The following is a 20,910-nucleotide window of genomic DNA, read 5'->3' on the forward strand; positions in this document are numbered from 1 at the left end:
TCACAATGAGATGCTACATAGGAAAACCTTGTGTAAACGTGGAGGCAGCTTTCCTCTCTGACTCCCGCCCACCGTCCAGCCTGAACCCACTCCTTCCTCAAATGAGGAGGAGGACTGTGTCTTCTGTTCTGGAAGCCTTTGTCAGCAGACCTCCCCAGCTGCCTCAGCTGAGAGGGAACCAAACGGTCCCACATTCAGTCAAGGAGGAAGAAAGAGCACATCAGTGCTGAAGAATTCACTGAGTTTCTAGCACTTGTTAGGTGAAACTCTGTCTCTTGGCTTCTAAGCTAAACTCATTCCAGGAGACCTTCTCTCTTACCAGTTTTTAAGCAATGAAATCTCAAGTCAAGTTACTTAATGTATCTGAGGCTCAGTTTCTTCATTTAAAAAATGTGATAGTACTTTCCTCATTGGGTTACAGTGTCAAATGAGGACACACAATGGGAAGCAGTCAGGGCATGTGAAGTTTTTATTTTTCTCTCTCTTCTGTTTGCCCTTCAAAACCTCTGTGCCTCCGCTTGTTTTTCCACGAAATGGGGATAATAATACCTGACCTAGGGTTGTTGTGTGACTATGGAACATAGGCTGCGGTAGGGCTTTGAGATGGTGATGTGCAGTATAAATAGCTGCCTGGGGTTATTCTCAGGATAAGATGGCCTTGAACTGATGGGTGTGCTGGTCCTCCCAGGCCCGAGCTGTTGTGTGCAGTGGCCACATTTAGAAGGTCACTTAACATAGCTTCTTTCACTGGTCTTCTGGAGGCCCCTGATGCTCTCACGTCTACCTGGGGTGCTCTGCAGCCTCCTCACACCTGCCACTCACATGCCTCACCCTCTTCTGTCCCTCTGCTCTGGATCACAAGGCACAGGACTGTCCAGTTCACAGCTCTCTAAATGCAAAATTAGTGTCTGCCCTAATCTTGCCAACTGTCAGGAGCCGCCTGTCACATGACACCCCACCCCTTAGCCTCATGAATAAACACTAAAAAGACTCATTATGAGGAGATAAGGAAAACAGGAAGTTCCCCTAAAAACCACCACCCTCCCCCCACCAGAGGCCACCAGCATCTCTAGCAACCATAGGATCTGTCTGCTCTGCACTTGAGGAAGAGCCCTGGTGTCTTGGACCCAGAGGAGACTGTGGGCAAGGCTGGCACAGGGGTGGGAGCAGGATTCAGGATTTGGGAGGGCAGGCCACAGAGGCAGCAGGACTGAGCTGCTCTATTCTGGGCACAGTTTCAAGGCCAGCTGCAGGGAGAACAAGCAGTCGCTGTGCGCCTGCAGCTGGCAGTGGCTAGGCCAGGGCTGACCCTCACTTAGGGTATATTTAAAGAGACCCCAGTAGAGGGTCGTGCCAACAAGAAAAATGCACACTCTCTGGCAGCCACGCTCTCTCCAGCCCAGCACTCTCCTTCTTCTTGCAGCTTCCACACAATGGATTTACAGATCAACAGGATGGCTGGCTCCTTGGCCTTTCCCAGATGTAGGTGGTACCACGGGGGACATAGTCAGGGACCCTAGGCCTCTCTGCCATATAACTGAGCTGGTTAAAAATTCAGGAGATTATCTGGATTGGCTCCTCCCACCCTGGGGTTGGTAACTCAGCAACCAACAGGGAGAGGCAGACAGATGAGTCAAATGCAAGCATGGAATCTCTGGCTTTGTGTTTTGTTTGTGAACACTCCCTGTAAGTGCAGACTCCCTTCCGGCAGGGAGTGGTGGGGCTTTCCCACACTGCTTCAGGCCAAATGTTGCTTCTTATAGGGATGCCCAGGCCCCACTTGACTGCTAATGGAGGCTTAGGGACAAAGCCTATGGGCCACAGGAGCCTATCCTCTCTGGTTTGGGCTAGACAATAGGCTAGAATCCCATGGGAAGGTGGAGTTAGCAGCTGAGAACTACAGGCAAGGGAACCAATGGACATGAGATCCTGCAGAACAGAGACTGAGCCATTATGCATAGAAGTTTGGGCTTTTAGGTGGCCGGAGACCAAGAAGACCTTCTCAGAGCAGTGAGAGCACTTTCCCAGAGCAATCCAGCAGAAGTGAGGTGGGAGTGGGCAGCTTATCAACCCCGGAAGGGGAGCCGGCAGGCAAACTGTCTGAGGCAGGCAGGCTGCTACAAGCGCCGGAAGAATCAGTAAGACACGAGTGCACCGACAGGATCAGCTACATAGTTTGAAGGGCCCAGTTCAAAATGAAAACGCAGGCCCCTTTGTTAAAAAATTATTGGGAATTTCAAGATGGTGACAGAAGAGCATGAAATGGAGGGCCCGTCTGAGCGACTACAGAGGTTGCACACCTGCAAAGCCAACATTGGGTCCTCATAAGCTGGCCCCTCGAAGTAGCCATGAAAGCCCACGTGGGTGCACTGGGGGATGTCTGGTCATCTCTGACCTTAACTCTCTCTCACCCCTGCTGCCTTATGACCACCAGGTCCCAGATTTTTCCCAGGCTTGGGACGCTGCCTTTACTTCAGCAGCAGCTCCTCTCTGTGGGCTGGCGGCAGCTAAGTCTTTGCTGCCCTGCAAAGGGGGAATTGCAAGGCATGATTGGAAGATGGCTGAGGGCAGGAATGGACTGTGGCCTTAAAGTCCTCTGGGCTACTAGGCCCCAGAGCCCCAAGGACTCCCTGGACAGCCAAGAAAGGCCAGTGCAGTGACCGGAACCTCCTCTGAGTGAGGCTGCGGAGGATGAAGGTAAACATACGGACTTCACTCTGGATCACCAACTAAGGACCCAAGGGGACATGTCCTGAGGGTGTATGTGACAGTCCAGGAGCAGAACCAAGGTCCAGGAACCTTTCTCCCCACTTGGAACTTACCTCCAACTCTATGTGGTCGTGGAGTTTCTTGCAGGTGGCTGCAAAGGTCTCTGAGGTGCCAAATTCAAAGTACCAGAGCTTGTTCTTCATCCTGGACCATGAAGCAGAGACATGGCTCAATATTCTGTACTTGAAATGGTCATGTAAAACAGCTATGTTATCGGGGCTGGGAGGCCTCGGCCCTCCACGTTCCCCAAACTTCTGTTTTCGGCACTTGTTAATCAGATGAGCAAGGGTGGAAATTTTTTACCAACTGTTCTTGCTCTGAGCTTAAAGGAAAAAACTCATTCATTTCTTAGACATCATGGCTACTCTGGGTGAACTGCCAGCTGGTCTCTGAACTTCCTGGGGGAAGTTCCGAGCAGGAGACAGGCCTGTTTGCCTCTGTATCTGAATCAAGGGAAGAGTTCCATGGAAATCTACCAGTGGTGGCAAGTGACAGCATGCTCTGGTCACTGTCCTTTCTACCATGAATGCAGAAAAACTTCAGGCAGACCCTTCTCTTGGGAATAGTTGGGGTACAAAGGGAAGCTCATACAGCCTTTTGAGACTGGAGGGATGTACAGTCTTGGGGCAGTGGAGAGACAGCCCCACAATAAACCAGCCAAACGGGTGCTACTTTGTGTATGGTCTCATTGGGAGAAGCAGAGTGGAGAGAATTAGGCACAGGATTGCAGGCAAGGTGGAAAGAGAAGAAAAAGAAAAAGAAGTTTTTTTAAAGATTTATTTATTTATTTCTAGAGAGGGGGAGGGAGGGAGAAAGAGAGAGAGAGAGAAACATTAATGTGTGGTCGCCTCTCAGGTGGCCTAGGCATGTGCCCTGACTGGGAATTGAACCTGTGATGCTTTGGTTCGCAGCCGGAGCTCAATCCACTGAGCTACACCAGCCAGGGCAAAAAATAAGTTGTTTTGTAGCAGTTGTTTCCCTCACTTCTTCCTCAATTGTATTTGGCTATAACCATGTTTCATTTAGGTAGACCTTGTCATATTTGCTTCAAAGTTAGAGCTCATCATTTTTTGAGCTCTCAGTTTTTCAACATTTTCCTTAGTGGGGAAAAACAATGGGGTTCCCATGTAGCTGGGGGCTTTGCAAAGTCAGATGGTGTGTACTGACACTTGGTTGTTTTGATCAGATGGTCTCACCAGGAAGTGTTTCTGAAGGTATTCCATTCCTTCCATCCCAACTGTTGTCCCACTATCAGGGGCTGGCTATGAGAAGGGACACCTGTCCGGTTTATGAGCTGGCAGGTTTTGCTAAGGAAGGATTAAACAAAATCACATTCTTCTTGGCACATTCTTCAGTAGAGAGGAAGCTACCTTGTGTGTTGCTGATCCTCTGTGCTCAGATCTGTGAACTAAGAGATTCTCCAGAAGGAAGAAGGCTCTTATTTCTTCCTAGTTTGCCTTAGGCCATAGCAGATGACTTGCCAGAATAGCAGACACAACTTTTCTGTCTGCATTTCTCGAAAGGTCCACCCAGAACTCGAAGATAAGACTATGTTTTTCCATTGCTTGAAGATTTCTAAGTCCTAGTTGATTGGGAAGTAGCCTTTCTGACTCTTAGCTTGCACAAAAAGAAATGATAAATCATGAAGGAAATAAGAATAAGCAAGATTTGGGGAGTTATGCCTATCGTGCTGTGTCCCAGGTATGCACCTTCAGGGTGGCCAGGCAAGGGCCTGGAGCAGGCTGTTTCACAGCAGGCTTTCTCATCTGTATGCACCCTTCGCCACCCCCAGTGCTTTTGCTTTCTGTGCATGATGTGATGTGAAAAAATGTTGGAAAACATTATTCTAGGTCACAGTCTCTCTGCATGCACTGTAATGTAAACACAAGGCAAGTTGTGATTCAGCAGTTCAGGATTGGGGCCCAAGGAGACCTTGTTTTCTAACAAGCTGCTGATGCTGATCCAGGAACCATACTTCTTGGATCATCTAGAGACTTGGGAGCATCTAGAGACTACATTTGTGGTTCGGAAACATTAGTATTATAAGACTTAGCTGAGGGATGTGAATAGAATGCTGCTTCCTGGGCTCCCATCTGCAGAATTTCTATGTGATACTTGTAGGAGGGGGCCCAGGAATATGCATTTTTATGAGTGCCCAGGTGATCATTATGCAGGTGGTCGGTTGTCAGGACTTTGAGAAACATTGCTGTAGATCCCAATGAACTGACAACTAAGGAAGAGGACAGACCGATTAAAGCTGAAAGAGAGAATTTCTCAGGGAGGCTAGAATGAGGGTCAGTGCCTTTCAATAGACAGTGATGGCAAAAGACCCAATAACAGGAAAAACACAGATTGTCATAAATGTCAAGGTTGAGCATTCCTCTCCAGCAGCAAGAGCATCTCTGTAGCCAGGAGACCTGCTTTGTGATGCCATTTTCTTTCTTTTTTTTGTGATGCCATTTCCAAATATCACTCCAGGTCTGAATCATGACTTTTGAAAGTTATTGCCAGGAGATTTAGAGTTTTAATAAAAATTTTCGGAAGCCACAAGCTATTTCGTCCAAAAGTGACTCTTTTGATGATCTAAATGAGGTTAAGAGGTCATGGTCAGGTCAGTATTGAAGAATGACTAAAAGGATCAGACAGACTACTTGTCCATTGCTGCTTAGGTGTCCACCGTGGCTGTGTAACCTTTGACAGATTTTGAGGCCTCAGTTTCCTCATCTGTAATGGAGATAGTAAAAAGATCTGCTTCAAAGTGTAGTTGAGAGTAGATGAGATGATTAGAAAGCACTTCACATGATGCTTGCTGCATAGTAAGCTCAACAAGAATGTTCACTACTTATTAGCTATTATTTTAATGTCTTGAGTTGGCATATTTGGATAACACAGTCAGGCAAAAATGACAGTGCATACATGATACACTAAATTTTTGGGGGAACAGAAAAATATGTGATCATATTTGTCAGATCACATGTCTTGACTTTTCATTGAAAACATATGTTCACCACATGTCTAATCTGATAGATTTTTCCAGAGTCATAGATCACACCCAATTCCCTGGTTAATGATCTTGACTGATCACGTGATTGTCCAAAGGTGTTGATGGAGACTATGCTTCTGAGAAAGCACTCGTTTGGTGTGAGAAAAAAGTATTAATTCAAGAAACATTCATTGTGCCAGAACTAGATGGGAGTGTGCTAGGTACAGTGAAGAATAAAACGTGGCACTCCACGTGCCAGGCACCAGAGGAGGACAAACAAGGAGACAGACCGCAGTGCTGTGAGCTAAGCACTAAGCACTGTGGGTAGCTTGGAGGAGGTGACATTCAATTCTTGGTGCAGCCAGGGACAGTTAGGGAAAGGATCCTAGGCAGGCAATGCTAGGGTTGAGTTCTGAAGGATGTGGAAGGGAGCAGAGAAGGTGACGAAAGAGCATCTAAGCAGAGGAAGAAGCCGAGGCAATGGCACAGGGCAAGAGCGAGCATAAACCTGCTGGAGGGGACCTGGAGCTCAAGGTGGGATGCAGGAGGACTGGTCAGGGAGGGCTGGAGAGGCAGACGGGAGAAAGATGATAAAAGTTGGGGATGCCATGCTTCAGTGTTTGGGCTTTATCTTAAAGTCTGTAGTATGTCATGGATCATCCTTAAGTGGGGGTGGTGGTGGGAGTAGTGACAATAGTGACCTGATCAGATCTGCGCTTATTAAAGATCCCTCTGCCCCAAGTGTGGAGGGTGTACCGGAAGGGGTGAGTACAGACTGGAGGCCTGGAGAATCGTTTGGAGGTGGTATAGGAATCCAGGAGAGAATTGGGAAGGGCCTGAAGAAAGGCAGTGACAATAGAGTTTGGGAGAAGAAAATATATTCGCAAGCTAAAATGTAGGAGGTGGAATTCACAGCACTGGTTGGGTGTAAGGAGTGAGTCGGAAAGAGCAGTCCAAGTGGCACGCCCAAGTTTTTGTCTGCATAGCATGATGGATGGGAGGAGCCACTTACTGAGAGAGGGGCACGAGAGATAAATGCCCCAGTGGCAGCCCTTTCTGTAATCAAAAGGAAGCACTTGCAGTTTTTGGCCCATTCATTCATCCATTCATTCACCCATCCATCTATCCATAAAACACCTATTCAGCCCTAGTATGAGCCAGGCACTGTGTAGGACCTGGAGATAAGTGATCAGTAAGAGAAGTAGGGCCTCTGTCCTCACAGCTTATATACTTTTAATAGCTTCACATATAGGAGACTAGGTGTTCAAAATCTCAGAGTTTTTATTTCTCCTATTTTAGCTTGGGCAAGTTTAAATTAGAAGAGAATTCACTCTATTCTTATGGCCCCTTGTATTTTTGCACTCTGCTAGACATTTTACATATACTATCTCTTTCACTTCTCAGAGGAATGCTATGTAGCAGGTACTACTGCTACAAATAAGGAAACTGAGACCTTGCCTAAGGTAGCAAAGCAAGTATGTGCAGAGGGGTCACCCAACCCAGACTGTCTGACCTGAGAGCTGTGCTTTGCTACCCTGCAGCCCTGTCTTAGCATGTGTTTGCATGTTGTGTGGGCGGTGGTGTGTGCTCCTATTACACTTATGAGACTGCGGCGGTTCTCCTTCACCAGGTTGTTAAATGGATGCATTCGGGGACTGGGGTGTTAGCGGTGGCATCACATCCTGGGAAATGCTGTCTAATGAATGAAGAGCGCCAGGCCCTCCCAGTTTCCAGGGGCCAGCAGAGTTCTGGAGGAGTTTGGATCACATTTGTCACAGGAACAAATCCTATGTCTTGAATAGGATAATCCTCTTGGTCTTGAATTTATACAGTGTGAGGGAGTCAGGGAGATCAGAATTGACCCCGGGCAAAAACACATGCTCCTAGGACACCCTGTACCTTTCTTCTCTCAGAAATGGGGCAGAGGCAGTGTGCCCTTGAACTAGCTCAATCACAGAGTGGAACAGAGAAACCTAGGTGACAATCCTAAGCGGCTCTTCAGGCACCTCCCACTGCAGGTTCAACATAGGCCATGTTCAGCCGGTCATTATAACAGAGGGCAGTGTGGCTTAAAGTGAAGACCCCAGAATGGAATCAAGGCTTCCTGGGTTCACATTCTGACTCTGCCTTTTATAGGTTGTGTAACTTTGAGCAAAGCTTTCACTTTTCCGAGCCTCTTTAGCCATAAAATGGGCTAATACTTAACAGTGTTAAAAATATTAAATGAGACATGTAAAATCATTTATAACAGGTCTTTGTCTATAGAAGGTCCATGTCCCCTATACACATTAAAAGTTCATCGATTGAATGTTACTGATGCCTTGTCAATAATCAAAGTACTGTCTTCCTAATGAAGATCATTTACCTGGTTACTGAGAAAAATAGCTACTAGTTTTTATCTAAAATGATAGAAAGGGGAATTATTTGGTTGCCTGTTATAGCCACCAGAATCATTGAAAATACAAAGGCAAGGGTCATGGGGTAAGGACAGAGAAGAAAAGAGACTCCTGTGGGGATGAAGGCTGATCAGGTACGGTGGTTCCCAAAGCCCGGCAAGACTGAGGACAGCCACTCACGGTGGGGCCTGGAGTGGAGGTCGGCTTTAGGCCAAATGATATAAGAGAAGATAAGACACAGCATTTCTTTGTGTATGTTGGGGTGTTGTTGCCAAGGAGTTCACTGGCAGGCTTATCTGAGGTAGGTTCCCTGTGGGTTACGGGCTGCCCTCTCCCAGCTGCTGGGAGATTAGGAGGAAGGAAACCACACTCGCAGCCTGCTGTCATTGCATACCAGGACACCAGGGAGCAGTAATGTGGATTCTTCTGCACTGCTCTGTCTACACTGTCAGAGCAGATCTGTACAGCGGGGAGTGCTGACAGGTTCTTTGTTGATCTGCAAGTACAGAAAGCCTCTTGTCAGGGAGACTCTGGCTTTTTGGTTTCTCACTCTGCTAAACATCTTACATATACTATCTCTTTCCATTCTCCGAAAAACCTTATGAGTACTGTTGCTGAAAATAAGGAAATTCACAGATTGAAGTGAATTCCCCTTTGCCTCATCTTCCCTTTCTTCTTTTTTTCTTTACCAGCTCCAGCACCAGCACCTTTCCAAAGCCTTTGGTAAAACAGTATAGACATGTGATATCTCACAATTTGAGGGGGCTGGGGAACACAGCCTCCCCCTTCCTCCTCCGCCCCACCTCCCTGCTAACAGGGGCCTGGGTGCCGGTGTTCCTTCTTCTCTTTTGAAGATGTCTCCCAGCCACTCTCCTCTTAGCCCACATTGGAGGTCTGCTGCTGCACGTAGCATCAGCTTTTGCCTGGTTCATCTTCAGTTGTCCAAGAAACACGGCATTGAGAACCTGAGAGGCTAGGGGTCTAGAGAGACTAGCTCTGCCACTTTCTGACTAGTCAAGCTCTTTAAGTGCTTTGAACCTTCATTTCTTCTTCTGTAAAATGGGAACATTATTCTCTGCCCCCCAAAGTTGTGAAGCTCATGTGGCCAATGCACAGCACAGAGCAGGTGTTTAATGCATGGTGAGTGCTCACTAACTGTCCTCTCTTGTTGCTAGGAGACACAGTTACTGGAGACATTCCCCAGCGGCTGCTGGGGTGGAGGCAGGAGGAGTGTGCTGGAGGCAGGAGGAGTGTGGGGGTCTATCCCAGGCAGCCAATATTTTTTGAAGAAAATAAACTAACAGTGTTTTAAAGACTTCTGGAGTGTTTTTTCTGCATCTCTCTTCGTGAGCTTTTTTTGGCCCAGCATTTCTTCCCTTCTCATAATCACCTTTGAGCTAGAGATGACTAATCCTTAACCAGTTGTCCTGAGGCTGGTTTCCAGGTTTCCAAAACTCCCAGGTTCACTGTCAGGCTCTAAACTCTCCAGGTCAACCCATCCTTGAGGCAGAAGACCCTCATCTGTGCTCTGAGGGACTGTCAGTCACATGGAGCAGTGGGAAACAGCAGTGGCGACACTGTGGGTTGACTCTGTTTCGGGGTTTCTTTAATTTCCCCTTGCTTTATAAGAAAACCACATTGATTGCACACTAGTTAGTCGATCTGTTCATTTGACAGACGAGGGATTAATTAAAAACATTCTTTTATATTTGTTAGCAGTTTGGGGCTGGCTTCAGCCGCCCTGCTGACAGCCTGTGAATAGCAGTCCCGTTTTCAAGGACGGCCAGGAGTGAAACCAAGCTGGCTGCTGGGCATTTTTACCAGCAAAGGCAATGAGCTTCTGATGGCCCTTTTCTGATAATCTAAGGAGTTTTAAGGGCAACAGACTTTTGAAGTCATCAAAACATGAAAACATTTCTTTGGGCTTAGAAGGGTACAAAGAGGACACTACAGCTATTTCTAGAAATAGGAGCCCTTGAAGTGGAGGTGTGCTTCTTTGAGGTTTGGACTTTGATAAGCAGGTTCCTTGAGTGGGTTGTGATTCAGTTAGGCCTCCTGTGTCAGGCTGGCTCTGAACAACTGATTTCTAGGGTTTCTCCAAGCTCCCCAAATAACTTGAGATAACGCAATACAGGATGGGGGGAGGGCCCACGTGTTCCTCAACGGTCCCCATGAAGGGGTATGTGATGCCTAACTATCTCCACAGCTGCCATTTTTAAAAGAGAAAGAAATATGTGTTTTTATGTAAAATCTCCTGATTATTAGAGTTGGCAAGTCATTCAACTTTTCAAAAGAACATGGTTTGGCCCCAAACTACCCATCTGGGGAAAACTATGCCTAGCATACATTAATTATAAATTTTCATAAGGTTCATCTTAATTAAAAAACAAAACAAACGATCTCACTTATTGCTCTAGAGGGTTTTCTTTTCTGGGCTATTGGTTGTGTTATTGCTACTACTAGTGAAGATAATGGACTAGTGTCAGGTTATTAAGGTGAATAATCATCTAGCAAAACCAAGCAGCTATGAGAGCAACACAAAGGGCAAACACAGCCTAAGTTGAATCACAACCGAATGATGACTGTTAGTGATAATATCAAGAATGCTTTATCTGTGAACATTTTACATTTTTTGAATCTCAGGTGCCTTTGGTAGTTTAATAATGGTGTTCACCAAAGTTTAGATCAAAGGTTTAAAAAAGGTGGGGGGCGGGGGAAAGCAGGTGGGCTTGGTTCTAAGGCTGGGATGTCAAGTCCTGAAAGGGGCCCGTGGCCGTCACCTCACAGGTGCTGCAGAGGCCATCTGTGTCTCCTGCACAGCCAGCTGCCCTGGCCCATCAGAAAGCCTGTCACCACATCTAATCCACCCTGCATGCCGTCCCCCTGTTCTCACTGCTCATTGGAATGGGCACTTGGTGACCCTCAGGCACAGAGCTGTGGATGGAAGAATCTTTTCTAAGAGGGGCAGTGGCCCTTTGGTACAAGGGAAAGTGAGCCTCCGTCAGTCAGGAAGGAGGCTTTATAAATAGCTGTTTTTGTTCTCTGAGCATGACTCTTGTGCCCGCTGTTCCTGCCAGCAGATTTGTCTTGGCTCAGTGTATTTCAGCTTCATGGAGCAAGGTATTCCCTGGCTCTTTTTTCATGCTGGGGACAAGTCTGGTGTCATGGCACTCAGGAAAATCCAGGGTGGTGAATGGAGGGGTGGAGATCAGAAGTGGGTGGGCAGAAACACAGGGAACAAAAAAGATGGGAGAGCTCAGGAAGGGGCTAAAGAAAACAAGAAGAAACAGAAAAGAGGGAGAAAGCTGCCAAGCATTGGCAATATTTTATAGTATAAATATGGAATCCTCTTACTAATCTATGAAGATATTTAAGTCATTTTCATGTGTGAAAAATTACCTGTGAAATCCAGACGACAGATCATTTGCCCTTAAAGGACCTGTGGGGTCTAGGGATTCCCAGGCAAGAGATCACAGGTCCCAAGGACTCTTCCAAAGTGTGAAAGGAGTCCAGGAGTTTCTGTCAACATTTTGTAGTATTTGTGCATTTACTCATAGTAAAGACTGCATAGGCTAGCTAGTGGGTTATTATTATTATTATTATTATTTTGATGTGGAATGGAATTAAATCAATTACCTCTTAGTAACCAGAGGCACTGATTGAATGGTAAGTGGATGTTATTGAATAATAAAAATGGGAAAATGAATTATTACCTAGAACAGCTTTATGGCTGACAGAAATCTTAATCAGTATGGCTCCCAAGGTGGAGGAATGAATAAAAACAGTGCACTCTTTGATAGAACAAGGATGCAAGGCTTGCAGAACGGCTGCTCCATACCAGCTCTGGATGGGGGATCTCTTCTAAGGCATAACAGCCTTCTCATTGTACAGATTAGCAAACTGAGGCCAGTCCTTGATGATGCACTGGCTGGAATTCAAACCCCAGCTCCTGTTGCTAAGCCCCAGAGGCATCTGAGAGAAATGGAAAAGTCAGCCAGAGCCACAAAAGCTAGTGACTGCAAAGCTGGGCAATTCTCATTCTTGCCTGTGGGCTGGCTTGGCTCACAACTACTACTCCAGACATAGCCATGCCCCCCCAGATCCCAGCTCTAGGATGTGTGGCTCTGGCTGCTCAGGACCCCTTGGCACTCTTTGCCAAAGAGTAGTTCTGGGCCTCCCTACTGGTCTCTGGTCTCCACTCTTGCCCCAAAGTAACAAAGGGCCAAACCCACTGGCCAGAGCAGCCTCTCTATACCTTCAATGATAAGTCTGGGTCCCAGGGAATCTATTTTCTCTGAACAGTGGCCCTTCTCTTCCGCACAAGACAGTTTGTGTTTGTTTTCGTGGACTACAGACATATTCACCATTGGTAGGCACTCCCGAATTCTGCCTGGCACCTGGCAATATCTCCTCCTAAGGGCAGGACTGCAACACGAAGCCTGCCACAGTCTGCAGTCAGATCCTCCCATAACACGGAGACACACATGTGTGCGTGTCGGCACACATGCCGGCCAAACGGGGCTTCTCTGAGACTGTCCCTCCACTGTTACCACACACGCTCACAGACCTTGCCTCTCTGAGACCGTGGTCTCTCTGGAGCCCCACTGGAGAACGGCCGCAGTGATGTGAGTGCTGCCACATGGTCCTGCCACTTTGGGGTGACCCTCAGGAGAGACAGCTGGTGAGGCAGCTAGGGTTTTCCTCTCCTGAGGGCCTGAATCTCTAGAGTGTTTTTCCAGTTAGTATCTGTCCTTGCCAGGAGAAAATAGCTCCCTTCCCCCACCCCAAAAAAGAAAAAAAATCTCAGCATTTGGTGGCTTTTAGCAATCCTTTCTTCCTTTGAAGTTTTATTCATGGAACGAAAATCCCCTTCAGGCCGATTTGGCTGAGGCTTGAGGCCTCTGAATGAGCTTGCTCTCAGTTCTCAGAGAACAAAGTCAAACACAGGGACAAACCGAAACCCTGCTCCCGAGGGAAAAGGGCAGAGGCAGATGTGTGTCTCTCAGGTTCTCTAGTGACTGCTCAGCTGTTCTATAGCTCTGTGACTCTGAACCGTGCCTTTCCAGCTTTCACACACCCCCCAGCCCAGGAAGGCAGGCACAGTTACAGCCCAGGTGGGCGAGGACAGCTGCTTAGAACGTAAGCCCTGGACGAGGGCAGGCCACCTGGCTGGAACTGAGCTCCTGCTGATGAAGGCCACTTCCTGGGTCCTGGCCAAATAAGACCAGAAACTAGGAACTGCCCAGGCAAGCAGGGGCAAACCCCAGAAGCAGGTCTATACCCTCACTTTACCACAATTCCCAGGTGGGCCCCGAAAGAAACAGCTAAGCTTTGCCCTTTCTCTCTGCTCCCTTCTGCCCCCAGCCCCCCCCCCCCCCGCCCCCGCTGCTTTGAATCACTTATCCAGCATTCTGTATGTGCTGAAACTGCACTAGTGGCTTTACTAACCCAAGGCTCCTGCCATGGGCTCCTCATGTCTCCCTTCTGTGGTAGGTACTACGGTGGTCATTTTGTAGATGGGTTTGACATTGTTGCCTCTTGGCAAATGCAAAGCTAGATTGGAATGGTGTCATGGTGTCTGAGGAGGAGATACAGGCTGACTGAGCCTCCCTCACCTTGCTTCCTCCCACAACCGGCCTTTCTGAGTGTGAGGCAGAGTCCGAGATATGACAGGTCGGGTTACAAAAGTTCCTTGGTTAAGCCACTTGTTTGTCACTCTGAGCACATTTCCCCATAGAAACAACGTTATGTTGACATTGGGTTCCTAGGCTAACCTACAAAAGCCAATTAACCCATCTCATATCCAGTGTCTGGTTTTGGAGACAGCTTGGTGGAACTGAAGAAGCTCTAGTTAGAAGCCGTAAAGGCTTGGGTTGAAGCCACAAGTCAGTCACGCACTTATTCTGTGGCTTTCAGCAAGTCATTTAGTCTCTATTCTTCAGTTTCTTCTTCTTTGAATTGGGATAGCATTACCTGACTTGCAGGGGTTGTTAGGAATATTAACTGAGAATGACATGGGTCACAGGGTGTACATTCAGATAATGGTGCAATAGAACTCCACTGCTGTGTGTAAAACTGGCTTTGTGTCCTATGGCTTCTGAGTTCCAGCTTGAAATACAAGTGGCGTATCTTTCCTGCTGAATTTGGATTGGAGAATCTTTGCTTTCCTCAGTTCCCTGGGGGAGGGGTGGGGTGGGGGGGTGGGGAACTGGGCAACTCTTCCGCCTTAAAATCCCTGGTGGCCACCCTGAATTCTGGGCTGGAGTTCTTCTTAGGATGGGCCAGGATGTGTCAGAGGAAAGTGAGAAGGAGCAGAGGTAGGAAGGGGAGTAAAGAACATAATGTAAGGGCGCATCAGATTTCTCCTTCTGCTATGGCAGAACTACAAGATGATCTGGTTACTTTCTCCTGAGTTTCCTGTGCCTCCCACACCATCAACCAGGTGAATGCCTCCTGGTCAGAATTAAATACAGAGTAAGTAGTTCCCTCCTTGCTTCCTCTACCTTTTCAGTCATGAAATCATTAGCAAGGCAAGTCAACAATTCATTAGATGGGCAAGTGCCTGTGTAAATACCCTCTTGCCACCCCTATTTCATCTCCTTCCTATGCCAGTTAAAAAATTCTTAAATGGGAAAGCTCAGCCGGAGGCTCTCTGCCTGGGAAGACTGTAGTGTATACACTGCCAGCAAAATCCTTTCATGTTTCACCCTTTTGAAAAATCTCATCCATATGCTCTGGGCTTTGCTTCTGCTCTGACATTTGTGACTTCTTATACTTGTGTATATACTCCTAACACCCATTTCAGTGACTACGATCATGTGCACTTGTCACCGTCCCTGCCCCTCCCCCCACCCTGGTGTGACATTCTGCTGTGCGCTCAACCCCACCCTCTCTCTGCTATCATGCGTGTCTCCCCTGATGAACGCAACCCTTTCCCTTTGCTCCTTCTCTGTGCAGTGGGCAAACGTGTCCCCGCTGTGGCCATGACCCCCTGCTCCTCTCTACAGTTCCTCAGAAGAACGGCTTGGCACCTCTTCTGCTGGGTCTCTTATTTCTAGCTCACACCTGCTGTCCCTCTGTGGGCTGTGATTTTAGAGTTTCATCTGAACATTCTACTTTATCCCCCTTAAATCTCATTTTAAAGCTCTTCCATTTGGTCCTCAGGCCTCTGACCACAAATATCCCTCTTGGTTTTTGTGACAAGCTTGCCAGGGGCCTGTCATTCCAGCATTGAAATCCATGGGCCAGAAGAATAGTCCTTCTCAGATCAGCTACAGGGCAGCTCTCTGTCCCCCCACGGCATGCCTATTTCTTCTAAAAGTACCACTCGTGGCTGAGGAAGAAGCTAAAGCATCGCCTCCATCCCACGCCCCTCAGTTTCCTAAGACACCAGAGTCACAGATATGAGCCAGGAATCTCTGGTCATGTTACTTATTCTCACACCCACAGGCAGGAGGGAGACGGTGTATGGTTACACGTTTATGTGCATGCCTTTTCATCTCTGACGCAGGGGTTTCACCAGTGTGAATTCAGCAAAATAGAGGTCTCACCAGATGCTCTGGAGTAGGTGGATTCTGCAGTCAAGTACATGTGGGTGCTTTATCCTGCTTTTGCATGGTCTCCATAGGTGAGAATCTATATTATATTAAAGGCTCTACAATATAGTACAGAAAAGGAATATGTTAAATTTGGAATTTCCCAGTGTATTTGATGATTGATCCTCTACCCTCCATCTTTCTGTGAATTTCCTTTTAACTTCTTGCGGAATTCACTTTAACCAATGCTACTTTAATAGGTATCCAAAGGAGACCACCTGGGTAGCTACCTACGTAGGTTCTTATCAAACCTCACAAGGATCTTGTTAGCTGTCTGCTTTCCCTTCTGCAGGAGGTCCAAATTTATCCTTCTTGGGTACAGTCTCATGCTTCTATTTTTATTCTCCAAACAAGGATGGGGCATTTCCTATTTATTTCCATGTTACATTTGTTTATTAGTCAGACTCAGACTTTCTTTATGTTTCTCTTTGACTTTCTGAGTCCCTTTTCTTTCTGCATCATTTCTTTTACAACATCTAGGAACCCTTCAACAATGCAAATACATGGACCTCTTAAGTTTCCCTCAAGCCCATTCATTCTCTCTTTTGGTAGGAGACCAGCCTCCATGTGCAGCACCGATAATTTGTGACCAAGGTCAAGCAAGGAAAATAATTGGTCCCTATCACATCTCTAAGGGTATATTTCCTGGGCATCAGTGTGACAGCATGGAGCCCCATGGATCTTTTGGGGCTTAGAAATGTGTTTGTTTGACTTGCATATTAGTTTTTAAAATGGGAAGATTTTATATACACATGGAGCCCAGTTTCTCTTGAGAAATCAAATCTGTTAATACTTGGTTGCTTTCTAACTTGGAAACAATTGGCTGGAGCTAAGTACTGGCTGCTTCCATTACACAGGGCATATGCTCTCCACTTTGCTAGAGTCCCCACCACTCCTTAAAGCCTCACACCCACTCACTTCTTGTAGTAACATTAACTCCCTGGCCTCGGCTGGCATTTGGACTTGTGACCTCTCACACAGTCTTTTGTAGTTTCCTCCAGGAATTGTCCTAGAAGTTCCCTCAAAAATGTCTCCCGCACCTCCTTCCCAGTCTGATCCTTTCCATGTGAGATGTTGGCACCTTTGGTTATGAGTCCTAATATGTATTTGATTTCAAGGTCTGGCCAGCTACAGCAGGGTAAAAGCTGAAGCCATTGGCATTTGCAAAGATTACATACATAGAAATAAAATATCATCCCAAGTCCACATTTTCTGGAGAAAAATATTTTCAGTTGTTCACTGTTCATAAGTCAGGCACAACCTGGTTTTGTCAGCCATTTACCAGCCATGGAACACTGAGTAATGAACTTGTCCTTTAACTACTGGAGAAGTAGCTTAAGCTTACGTTTACCTTTCCTTTGATATTTCCACTTTGCAAAATTGGATGGTTATTGTGAATATGAACATTATACTATCAAGTCTTGATTATTAAAGGACAAATTATCCTGTCCTCAAATCTCTGCCTTTTTAACTCATTGACTTACTGTTGCCATTTCATTATTCTTTGGTGCACTCATCACCAGCTGAGTGGGGTGGGAAACACGATTATAAGCACAAAATCACAAACCAGGCCATCAGCTCAAATCAGAGGGCAGCCTGATACATTGTCTTCACCCTAACCATGCACACGTCTGCAGATGCCCTGACTGTGAGTGGTCTCCACTTCTCTCCCTGCCCAGGTTCAGACACAAGGTAATACAGAAAAGGAAAGGGAGAACCTAATTAATTAGAATGCTCTGTGCGGGCAGTGCCAGTAAAAGTTTTACTAAACTAACCGATTTGGGGTTTGTTTTATCCATGACATTCCTAACACCTCTTGTCCTATGGTTACCCAAAGTTGGAGATTACAGACACACTTTCAGCTCATTGAGTTCAAAGGCAAGGTAGGGTACTTGGCTTGATTGGCACTTTGCAGTGCTCTCCAAAATGGCCCACTTTCAAGATTAAAGAAACTCTTCATTCAACAGAATAGAAAAGATCTTGTTACTGGACAATGAGGAATTTCAATCTAAGTGTAGGTTCAATAAACATGAATATTCAACATTTATGTAAGTCCCTGATGCCTTGGCAATCTGAGGGTATAAGTACATTCTTGGAATGAGGAGAGCCCCTCTTTCATTGAAGAGCATTAGGAGATCAGGAAAATGTTCTTTTAGTAAAATGTGGAGTGGTAAGGCTAAAGAAAAAATTAATCACTCCTACAATTTTCAAAGTAGAGATTTGATGACCACTGCCTGACCCAGAGGGGTGTTTATAGAAGAAATACTTATACTGGAAAGGGAGCTACACCCTAAAGTTCCCTCCAGAGCTCCGGCACTATGAGTTATTATTATAGTTAAGAATCACTATGCATTTAAATTGGAGATTCTGCAAGGTAGTCACATATATACTGTGGCATGTTCTTACAAATTCCTGCAGTAACAATAGCAATAATAATTGTAATTACTACAAATATTATAATATTGTAATATTATAATAGTAATAAATAGCAAATCCATTTATTTATCTACTCTAATTCTCATAAGCAGCTTGTGAGATAGTTGTAGTTTCCATTCTTACACACCAGAAAATGAAGAATCAGAGAAGTGAGTAACTTTCTCAAAGGTACCAGCTAAGTAAGAGGCAGGGCGGGAGCTGAAACTCAGTTCTTCTGATTTTGAATGCAATGAAACCCGGGTGTTAGTTTCTGCACTTCACATAGGATGACACGACCTGCCACGTGAGTGGTAAGCATTTGCCCAGTGTTTCTTGAGAGGCAGTTCACTTATTTCACTAAAGAGGGTTACTGAATATCCTGATAAGTCCAGAACAAGCAGCTTTAAAAATTTCCTTTGGCCAAATAATAATTGCATTAAGGTTTTCTTTCGTAAATATTGATTTATATAAGGAATTAAGATTAATCATTTGAATGTTTCTTAAGAATATACCTACTCTTGTTTTTCAACTTCTTTTTAAACAAAATGTATATGTATGAACAGTTTCAGGAGAATACAGTGAAATGAATATGCTAATATCATCAGCTCTAACTGTAAAAATGGACTTTGTTGTATCACAAAATGCCATGAAGCGAAGGACAGTAATTCTTCAAAGTTATAATTAGTAAAGTATAACAGAGGGTGATGGTTAATAAACTCTGATATTCTTTTCTCTGGAGCTAAAACAAACAAACAAACAAACAAACAAACAAACAAACAAACAAAATGTCAAGCTAAGTTGAAAAACCACCTAAGTCAACTTCTGCATGAAAGAATCTGAAATCATGGCGCTGAGGAAGAAAGAATGACATGTGATTTTTTTTTCCAATATGGATATCTACCTCCACAACCAAATAACATGCTGCAGAGTTCAGGGTCTCTGTCTGACCTAACACCTTTCACTATTCTAACACTTCAGCAAGGTTCAGTATGTAATGGTCCCATGTTTCTAGGAGCCTTGACATTTTGGCTGTGGAAATACTGTGAAGGAGAATTCATTCCTTCATCAATTTGTTCAAAAAGCATTTGTTGACTGGCTGGCTACCTCACTGCTCACTCACTCACCTATAGGGTGAATGGTAGATCCAAGATCTTGCCGTAGCCGACTCCTACATGCATTTCTACCTCACTTCGGAAGGGCTCTCCTTTCCTCTCATGTCCAGTATCCACTCAGCCCTTCTTCTGCCCTGTGCCCGGGCTGCATCCCTCCTAGCATCTGGTTTCTTCTTTCCCCAGTGAATTCCCATTTCTCTCTCAAGCTCACAATCATATGTAACCCTCTTTCTGAAGTCTAATATTACCCACTTTCTCAGGTGCTCCCACAACACAATTGTTATGCATGTCCTCTTGTTAAAACAAAACTCACCATATAATGTATTTCCTTCTTTTGTGAGGGTTTGCAGGAATGCTGGTGCTGTGGGTTGAATTGTGCCCTTCAAAATGTCATGTCGAAGTCCTAACCCTAGTACCTATGAATGTGATTGTATTTGGAAATAGAGTCTTTGTGGATGTAATCAAGTTAAGATGAGATCATACTGGATTAGGGTAGGATGAGCCAAATCCAATGACTGATAACCTTAGAAGAGGAGGGAGATCTAGACAGAGAGACACAGGGGCACAGAAAGAGAAGGCCATGTGAAGACAGAGGCAGAGATTGGAGTGACGCAGCTACAAGTCAAGCAGTGCCAAGAATTGCTGGCAGCCACCAGAAGCAAGAAGAGAAACATGGAATAGATTCTTTCTTAGAGTCTGGGAAGGACCCAACTCTGCTGACACCCTGATTTCAGAACTGTAGCCTCCAGAACTGTGAAAGAATAAATTTCTGTTGTTTTAAGCCACCCAGTTTGTGGTAATTTGGTATGGCAGCCTTAGGAACCTAATGCAGTTGATAGTAGCTTCTGTATAAGCTCATCTTCCTAGCTACGCACACGGACTCCTGGAAATAGGGACTGTGGTAATCCGTATTTCCTCTTGGCCTTGACATGATGTTAACACAAACCAGATGCTCAACACGTCTGAGCTGAAGGAGGGAACATGCTCAGCACCTCCCTTCTGGTTTTAGTCAGTGGATCCCTCCAAAAAGGGTTCAGACCTTTCTGAGTGAGCAACTTTATGAACGAGGTGGAGAGATAAAGTTTAGCTTCAAAACAATGATTTATAGAAGACAAAGAGGAAAAGAATCAAAGTGGGAGAAAATGTATTAAAAATCTTGTAGGTGGGTTCAAAGAGAAAGTGGAGCCAGGGCTGGGCTGGTCAGGAAGGGAGTGTTCAGAATACTTTGGACTGCATTTTGAAGCGAGTCATAGGTGATGGTTAGGTCCCAGGAGGAGATGCCTGAGGAGCTAAGGGAATGCGTGGGGAAGGTGAGCAAATGATAAGACAGGACAGATGTTTGAGGAGAAAACTTGTTTGTTTTTGTTTTTGTTTTTGTTTTTTGTTTTTTTAATCCTGGGATATGTTTATTGATTTTGGACAGAGTGGAAAAGGGGGAGGGGAGAGAGAAATACGTGAAAGAGAAACACCAATCAATTGGTTGTCTCTCACACACTCCCCCACTGGGAATGAAACCTGCAACCTAGACTGGTGCTGACCAGGAATTGAACCCACAACCTTTTGGTATACGAGACGGTGCTCCAACCAACTGAGTCACTTGGCCAGGGCAAGGAGAAAAATTTTCTAAAGGGCCCTGAATG

General features: G+C 45.7%; 1 protein-coding gene across 7 annotated transcripts in view; it reads right to left on the reverse strand.

Annotated features, from left to right (window-relative positions):
* DGKG (diacylglycerol kinase gamma) overlaps nt 1-20,910 on the reverse strand; it is a 191,480-nt gene that overhangs the window by 60,841 nt on the left and 109,729 nt on the right. For all 7 annotated transcript variants that reach the window (XR_006787179.1, XR_006787181.1, XR_006787180.1 and 4 more), the window contains one exon: nt 2,823-2,913. Coding sequence is in view for 1 of the 7 variants with exons in the window: in XM_045851421.1 (XP_045707377.1) it covers nt 2,823-2,913 (91 nt within the window). In the remaining 6 variants the exon portion in view is untranslated. The remainder of the gene's footprint in view (nt 1-2,822; nt 2,914-20,910) is intronic.

The sequence above is a fragment of the Phyllostomus hastatus genome, unplaced genomic scaffold (genome assembly GCF_019186645.2).
Source record: "Phyllostomus hastatus isolate PE091 unplaced genomic scaffold, TTU_PhHast_1.1 phas_contig_86, whole genome shotgun sequence".
In the NCBI taxonomy this organism is placed as follows: domain Eukaryota; kingdom Metazoa; phylum Chordata; class Mammalia; order Chiroptera; family Phyllostomidae; genus Phyllostomus; species Phyllostomus hastatus.